This window comes from Etheostoma spectabile, chromosome 17, assembly GCF_008692095.1.
Source record: "Etheostoma spectabile isolate EspeVRDwgs_2016 chromosome 17, UIUC_Espe_1.0, whole genome shotgun sequence".
In the NCBI taxonomy this organism is placed as follows: domain Eukaryota; kingdom Metazoa; phylum Chordata; class Actinopteri; order Perciformes; family Percidae; genus Etheostoma; species Etheostoma spectabile.
In genome coordinates, this window is record NC_045749.1 from 5,256,482 (window position 1) to 5,265,905 (window position 9,424).

A 9,424-nucleotide genomic window follows, 5' to 3' on the forward strand; every position below is an offset into this window, starting at 1 on the left:
TGCAGGGCCAGGGATTGAACCAACCTTCCAATTGGCAGGCAACCGCTCCACCACTGAGCCACAGCTGACTAACTTTGTGGATACTACTGTGTGCATGCATCGATAAGTAAGGCTGATGACGATGTTATGTAGGAATATGTATTTATGAATGTACGTTAGCAACAGGAGGCTAATTCATGAGAGTGCTATTTCATGTGTGAGCAAATATTGCGCATCTGTTCATGTGCACAAGAGTTGTTTCCAAACATAACCGAGAATGTATTTTAATCTCAGTAATGATAGTATATTTGGGTATTACTGTCGCTCTGTTAAATGTTTCACTGTACTGTCGCTATGGAGATCACGGAGATTTGAATGAGTCTAGACTTTACAGCACCGTAGTTAAGAGAAAGTAGGTCAAGTTGTGATATACTGCCCCTACCAGCGGCATTATGTAATAGCCTACTGTCTATTTACAGAGGGCATTTGAATGTATGACTGATCAACGGCCAATTTAGGAGACATCGCCCAACCCTAGTAGGCTGACCACTCCACCCGCCACTGTGGCTGGTATACAAGGCAAAGTCACCCGCCACGTTGAAAAAGTACCTGCCATTGGCTGGTGGCAAGTGCTAATCTCCCACCCTGACACACATACACACACACACACACACTCTGTACGTACTGTACTTGTACGGCAGCCTCGTTCACAGTGTATGAATGTATGAATTTTACTATGTAAAAGCTCTTTGAGTAGTCCAGTAGACTAGAAAAGCGCTATATTAGAACAGTCCATTTACACACACCCACAACACAAACACACACACACACACCACACACACACACACACACACACACACACACACACACACACACACACCACACACACACACACAACACACAAACACACACACCAAAACACAACACACACACCACACAACACACCACACAATGGGCTTGAAACTGAAAATGCAGTACAAAATGTCGCTTCAATCCCTTTTCCATTACAGAAAAAAGAGAGAGAGACTTTGAATAAAAACATACCAGCCTTCATGCGGCTAGCCACTGGGTTGTGCAAAACACACACACACACACACACACACACACCACACACACACACACACACACACACACACACACACACACACACACACACACACACACAAAAAACACACAAAAAACACACAAAGACTTAAATGGAGACAAGAACATCACACACCTAGTGCACTGTGGGAAATATCGCACACAAGACAGCCTTTCATTCATCTGTGCATCTTCAAATGCAGCCAGGGTTTGTGCCTCTCGTGAGTGTTGATTTGACATTGATGATTACATTCCAGTCACAGATAAAAGTGTCAGAAATAAAAATAAAAGTCCCAGATTGAGATCTCAGATATATTATATATTTAAATATTTAAAAAAAACTCCCTGAATTATAGAAAACATATATCGGTATCACCATTGTACAGTGAATCCAAATTTCAACCACATTTTTCCACATTTCTTACTTCAAACTAACTGTCACGGTCTTCAACAATGGCGTTTGTTTTTTGGTGATATTAAATAATGAGATTACCTATCTGCGAGTGCTGGAGTTTTTGTTTTCTTTGATCCTTGTGACTGCTTTGCACCTGATACACTTTTTTAAAAGATGGAGCTGTGCGTTCTGTGGGCTACTTTATATTATACTGTTGTCATGACACAGCTGTGACAGCTATGTCATGACAACAGTATAATATGTCATACTATGACAGCTGTGTAGCTGATTCTGGGTTTGTATGCACACACGCACACGCACATATAATTGTTGTAATATAACAACAACAGAGAAAAAAAGTAAACAAATTTCCCCATGAGGGATTAATAAAGTACTTACATTTTGTTTTTAATTCTTTCTCTGTCAGATGTTTAATTATGAGAAGTTATCACACATAATCCGTCAGTAAAAGAGCCAGTCCGCCTGCCTTTGACAAGCCAATGAATCAGTCAGTGAACAAATCAATTAAATAATCAGTCACTGTTTCAACCCTTCATTGTCATTTACTGTCTAAAGAATGCAAATTGCAGTTTATGCACAGCAATGACAAAAAGGTGGTGACGTGAACTGCAGTGCAATGAGGGTAACTGTCACAGTATTTGGCCAAAAAGGTTTGGTTTCTCTTGTATATTTTTTTTAGGTAGTAGTTTATTTGAACATGTAAAACATTAGAATAAAAAAAAAAATATATATATATATACATACATTCATGCATGCATATATATTTATAATTAAAAGGACAGATAAATAAGGCCATTTACTTCTCAGCACAATCTTCCAAAATGTTAAGAAACAATAGCTCCTCATGAAAGTAAAGCTTTGGTATGAGTTCAATTTGCAATAAGAAAAAAAATTGTTTAACCCTTCTCCTTCAAAGAAATTTGATGTGTCTACATAACACCTAACATTACATTACATGTCATTTAGCTGATGCTTTTATCCAAAGCGACTTCAAATGTTTGCTGTATATCAGAGATTGCACTCCTCTGGAGCGACTAGGGGTTGAGTGTCTTGCTCAGAGACACATTGGTTGATGTATTGCAGTGGGATCTCCCACACCACAGGTCTGTGTCATATCCACTGCACCATCACCCCCCGCTCTCTTCTGTTTACTCAGGTGATACTGTATAATCATGAGTTAACACAACTGATGTCAGCTATCACACACACACACACACACACACACACACACACACACACACACACACACACACAAAACAAACACAAACCACAAACCCAAACACACACACACACACACACAGACACACAGACACACAGACACACACACACACACACAGAGGGGCAGTGGATGAACAGCGTGGTGTGGACTCAGTATTTAGAGGGCAGTGGAGTGTGGTTGCAAATAAATCTCTTTCTTTCCCTTTTCTCCAGCACTGTGTCCTAACAATCCCTCTCTCTCCCATGATTTCATTTTCAATGATTTCTCTCTCTCTCTCTCTCTCTCTCTCTCTCTTTTCACTAGGATTGCCTGTGTTGGTGCTCTTAGTAAAACGGTCTAGTTCAACGGGAATATGTTTTTTAAATAAGACCATGCTGCTGTGGAGGAACACAACTGTGAAAAGGCTAATAAGAAAAATGTTTACCTTTAATCTTTACCCTCATTATACCAAATGAATCACACAACAGCTCCAAAATCATGTTGATGCTGGTCTGACTTGTAATAGGGACAGTGTTGCCTCTGTCATTCCCACTGTGCGCCCCAAACACCTGTTCTGCACTACGTAACTTGAGGAGAGGGTACGCTCTACCGGGAGAAGAGATGTATGCTCTACAGCACTACCAGTGGTTTTGGTGAAACTAGATCATATTTTATGTAAAAAATGTTTTCTGGTTTTCTTTCTGAAGTCCTGTGCCGGCTCTGCATCAACAGTCATGATTTATGGAGTTTCCTTATGAATAGAAAGCTTTACTTGTTGTTAAAGTAATGCTAAACACTAACTGAGTCATGGTGGGTGTCCATACACGTGTCATTTTCACGGATGGGATTGCCCACACCGCCTCCAAGCATTGCAAGCTAGTGAGCTGGCCACCAGTTTCTCCTCACTGACCACTGCCAGGGAATGTCTTATAAGGGGAGAACATCCACTCTCGGGAAACTTCCGGGTTGGTACAATGGGGCTTAATAGGGAGTGAGATAGAGAGTGAACAGGATCTCCGTAGACGGGCTCTGCCACTGGCAAGCACATAAACACTCTACAACCTCCTACAACCACGATAGATGCAGCTGATTGGACAAACGAGTCATGTGGGGCTGACGGCTCCCGCATTTAAAAACAGACCATAATGGCGGCAGCTTTGGAATACGATCTCGTATTTTACGAAAATAGTTCACCAAAATGTGTGCATTTCAGATTGACAAAGGGTAGTAAAAAAGATTTTTGTCAGCTTTTAAGAGACGGCGAGCCGACCGCTCCTCATTTGCATAAAGTTGGCTGGATTTAACCCTATGCAAATTAGAGGTGGGCGACTCAATACGCCCCTTCTCCAAAAGCTGCTACCTCAGAAATGAACGGGAAGTACGGAAATGACACTGACAATGGACACACACCATTAGCCGTGAAGCCAGGACACGGCTAGCACAGGAGCTTGGAGCAGGACTGCTGGGAGGAAAATGTTTTCAGTGCCGGAGGAGAAATGAATGCTAGAGGGGAGTTACCGTTGGACAACTCGGAATGGCTATTATATATACAGTTGTTGGCGAGAGCTTTGCAAAACAAAAGGCTGCAAGACAGACGGCAAGCTGGCCATCTTGCTGTTGGACTGGTAAGTTATAGTAGCTGGCTTGCTATGTCTTGTGTTGTTGCACATGCATAATGTTTGACTATGTTAGCAAAGTCAAGATTCGGTGGCTAGTTTTTGATCAAAAGTAATGTAATCGTAACAAATGTACTTGCACAGCTGTCCATATTTACCACAGATAAATATAAATACCATGTTTTACACCTATAGGGGCGCCAAATCGTAACAACAACTTCTGCAGTGTTTCTTTAAGGTACATATATGAGGAAAACCCAGAAATGTCATGCTCTTAAAGAATAACATGTGAATGTCAACAGACTGAAAACTACCAAGCTACTCACCAAATGGCAACTTGGCCGTGTCACATACTGTAAGTGAACAACAGCACATTGACAAATACACACATAGTCCCGCCCTGTCTCTCTATGTTAGCTTATCTGGAGGAAACTTTCCATTAGCCACTCAGCAAACACAAAAAAGAAGGGAAAAAGGGAAAACAGGTCATTGTAAAAACACACACACACACACACACACACACACACACACACACACACACACACACACAACACACACACACACACACACACACACACACACACACACACACACACACAGCACACTGACATAGTGCTTAAATGTCTGGCTAAATGCAGGTTTCTTGCTTTGAGGTGAATGTAACAGTCTCATTTTGCGTGCACGTGGGTGTGTACATTTGTGCAGTGTAAGTTGCACAAATGCAACAAATTGTTGTTGTGATGTGATAACGTTAAGGTTATGTCTTGGCATATTTTAAATATATTTTCATGGCTGCCATCTTAGCAGAAAAGTTGTCCCAAATCTGCAATCTTCCCCTAATTGAACTGATAAACTGACAAGCAACGAGGAGATTATTTTTTTTTGCCATATATGAGGACAAAATGATTTCTGGAAGGCTTCTACACATTTTAATGACACTTCAGACAAAGTTGGAACGATGAGAGCGACAATGGGGAATTCGAAATGTCTTCGGCCAAGAAGAAGAAATATTTGAGGCTACAGTAAAAAGATTTTTAATCTTGATTTAAATCTAATACATTTGAGAGGAGATAAGAGAGAGTAAGACAGGATGATAGAGGGAGAGAGATAGAGAAATTGTGCCTGAAAGAGAGAGGAGATTAGACGAAGCTAGCTTATCAGTTTGTATTAAATCCACCACCGTATCAGTGACAGCAACTCTGGACTTGTTCAAACCCTTGAACCAGCAGTGTGTTTGAAGGGATGAGCCGCAAAGTTACAACTTGTCTCCATTTGGGCCTAAGTGTGTGTGTGTGTGTGTGTTTGTATGTGTGAGTGGCTACTGTAAATGTGTGCTCAGTTTGTAAAATGTTTGAGTACACATGGCATAGTCAAAAGCCTGGAAGAGGTGACCGTGACCTGGTCTTATGTTTTTCATTTCCTCATGTGCCTCCCTCTTTAACCTTCCTCCTATGTTTAGTAATTCATTGAGCGATGGTGGAAGAGTGTGGTAGAAATGAAAAGAGAGACAGGGCAGTAATTGGAGTAAAGTGAAATAGAGAAAAGGAAGTAAAAAAGAATGTTAAAAGGTCAGGGCATATAGTGAAGGATAAAGCCACCTAAAGCTATTTAATGCACCTTGATCTTTGCTGATTACAGTTTAATCAGCAAAGATAAGATGACATAAGTCATGGTGAGTTTTATTGGACTGTGCACTCAATAAGGCTTAGTCTGCAATCTGACCACAATCCTTACTTAAGCTAAGTACAATAGGACTTCTTTGGTGTATATATGAGCATTACACAGTATCAAACATGAGTATATTGTAACTTTAAAAAAACAACAGCACAGTATTACTCAGCTGAGAAAATATTTTAACCTTAGTTTGCAATGAGTTTATTTGGTGGCACGAGTTGCGGTTGTCCTAACTTTAACAAAATAATTGAGCTAAAAGAGTAAACACTCCAGGGTTGTGAATGAGTCATGTTGCAATGTCGTAAAAACCCAGACGATGGGAGCTAATGGTAATGATAACAATTGTAATTGAATTTAGACTGTTGCTGTCTGTGTGTGTGTGTCTGTGTGCATATGTGTCTTTCATGGAAACTGCACTCACTGAATTTTAAAGCTCCCTGTAACACACGCACACGCACAGACACACACACACGCAAAAAGCTAATCCAAGATAAGAGAAGAGAAGGAACACAGGCCTTTTCATTAATGACATCAGATCGCCACCAAAGGCTGGCTGACAGGCTGGCTAACTAATGCACAAACAAACAAACACACACCCACACACACATACACAGGATAAAGTTATTTATGTTACTAAATAAGTATTTTTTTTGTCAAACTTTGCATTTAAAGTGACTATGCATGTGTGTGTGTGTGTGTGTGTGTGTGTGTGGTGGAGCGAGGGAGAAGTGAGAGAGTGACAGCGATTAGTTTTGTAGCGGGTACCGACTCAAGAGTCATAGTGAGAGAAACAAAGTGTCTCCCACTGTGCTTTCTGACCACGATGGGAAATCTGTTGTTTATGGAGAAAGAGAACTAGGAAATGAGTCGGGGGAAATGCAACCAAGCCAAGGCCGAGCAACGTGTGTCGCTGTGACGTGTAGCTACATTTTTAGAGAGCTACACGTCAAGCTATGGCGTAGGGTCCGGCTTAGACACAGAGGGTTCTGCGGGGGTTCATCGTTGATTCTACGCACAACCATGAAACGGCCTTTAGTGTCCATAGCCACTGCTCCCCCTGGTGGATAGGTAAACCATTGCAACTGGTTTTCCACACAAGACGATATAAGGGCGTTACCAGTAGACCCCAAGCTCACTATGTCGTCACAGGTTTTTTTCCAGCTACGGCTAGACCACGGATCAGTCACGGACATGCCACGGAGGGCTGGGAAATTATAGATGGGTTTATCTGTAAGTGTAAAAACAAAAGTAGGGGAGGTTATACATAGGACTATTTCTCAATCGGGAGAAGTAACTTCCTGGAGTTTCTGCATGAACAGTACAGCAAATCCAGAAGCAATGAGATTGACAATAAATACAGCACGTAATTGTTTGACTGAGAGGGGGATTTTGAAGCCAAAACTGAAAACCTTCTACTAGGAATTTTTTTCTCTGTCTATCTTTCATTTTTTTCCATTGATGAGCTGCGGTAATGTTACCGTGCCTCCAGAGAGCAAGTTACCACTACTGACCAATGAACCAGGAAGATTCTGCAGTATGTTCTCTTCTACAGCCAGTTTTTATCCCTTTCACCAGCTCAATTGTTGCATAAATTCTTTCTATCTCTTGTTCGATTCCTCCTACTTTGTCTTTGTACATGCATTCTTTTAATCCATGCATTATATTTCTTGTTATGCATGTATTCTCTTTTGCCCACTGTGTGCATGCTTCTCAGTGGCTTTTTCTCACTGCCTGCAATTTCTCTCTGTCTCCATTGATCTCTGCATTATATATGGTCTCTCGTTCCCTTATCCCTCCCTGTTCACATGTATGCTCGCTTTCTCCTTCTTAAGGGCACATTACCATCATCATGGCTTATAACAGACCTGGACGGTAACAGGATATAAGTTTCTAAGTGTCTCTCTTTCATTGCTCCTCTTTGTCCCACATAGAATCACTTCTTGTTTTTCTGTCATTGTGCATGCTGTAAAACACATACAATCGCTCCCACAATGGCTCTCATCATAATCTCCCATCTGGTCAGTGTTTGTCTGCACAAACCGTCAAACCATTCAACTTTCCAGTAACCATTGGAAATCATAAACAGACACACGCACACACTTGACTCCATGGAACCATAAAATCCCCCCATTTCAATTTTTATTTATTTATACACAGTCTGTCATTATTTGATGTAATCTGCTTTTTTAAAGTACCAAACCACACATGTACACACACCCAACACACTGATCGTTGGAACACAACAATGGATCACATATAGCTCACCATACTATAAAACTGCAGCTGTTCATACTAAGAAGAATTTATATGCCACACTCTCACAAACACACATCTGCTTCCTCAAAGCATCTCAGATGACCCCAGTTTTAAATTAGAAGTTTAATGCATGAACTATTTACTATACATACTACTATATATAACTTTATATATATAGATAAACAGAAACACATATATATAGATAAACAGACACACACACGCACACACACGTAATTGCAATCAGAGCAAAAAGTAATATATAATACAATAAGATTGGGGAGAGAGAGACTGTGTATGTGTGTATGAAAGAGAGGGAGAGAGGGAGAGAGAGAGAGAGAGAGAGAGAGAGGCCTTACCTGCGCTCACAGTGATGGCTTCTATGAACTGGTCTCTCCAGCTGTTGGTTCCTACCAGCAGAGCCAGGTTGGTCTTCTTTATCAGCTTGTCCACTGTGTTCTGCCAAAAGACAGAGAAATAATAATAGTTAGATGGTGCGACACCAGGCTGTTCGCTCAGTGTCCACGATGCAACATAAATTCATAGATCACAAAAGTTAGCCATTTGTTTACTCCATAAAACGGGAATCTGGCACTGTCCTTTCAGAGCAAATACAAACGTTTTCAGATTTTCCGATGACAGGAGTGACAGACAGTATCTTTACCTGCTGTTTTGGTTGCATTCCTTTGATATTGATATTCAAAAAAACTAAACCCCTTCACATATTAAAGTGACTTTAAGGGTAAAAATAAATAAATCCTGTTCCACTCAGTGTCAAATATATATACTGAACTTGGTCCAACTCCTTGAAGCTATATAATGTGCACTCAATATCAGGTTTAAATATTCAAAGAATCCATGTTTTTAATGGCTGCAACATCAAATGGAAAATTCTGGCCAAACATATAGAAAACATATAGAAACCCTGGCCTCTCCAACAGAACAGCACAGCACGAGTAGGCCTATGTAACATCAGACTACTCGTAGGACTAGGTTTAGGGGTAAAGAACGCATTCACTTCATCAATCATTTAACGTTTTACACGTTGTTACATAGGACTTTACAATATACTGTATATACAAAAAAACAGTTTTGCCTATCAGCTGTAGATTTCTATGCTTCTGCACACTCCCTTTCTTTCTTCATATTGAGATAACACACACACACACACACACACACACACACACACACACACACACACACACA

The 9,424-nt window shown here is 40.7% G+C and overlaps 1 protein-coding gene across 2 annotated transcripts in view; it reads right to left on the reverse strand.

Annotated features, from left to right (window-relative positions):
* Positions 1–9,424, reverse strand: part of slc8a1b (solute carrier family 8 member 1b) — a 140,455-nt gene that overhangs the window by 18,894 nt on the left and 112,137 nt on the right. For both annotated transcript variants that reach the window (XM_032541004.1, XM_032541005.1), the window contains exon 7: positions 8,578–8,677. In XM_032541004.1, the coding sequence (XP_032396895.1) occupies positions 8,578–8,677 (100 nt within the window). The remainder of the gene's footprint in view (positions 1–8,577; positions 8,678–9,424) is intronic.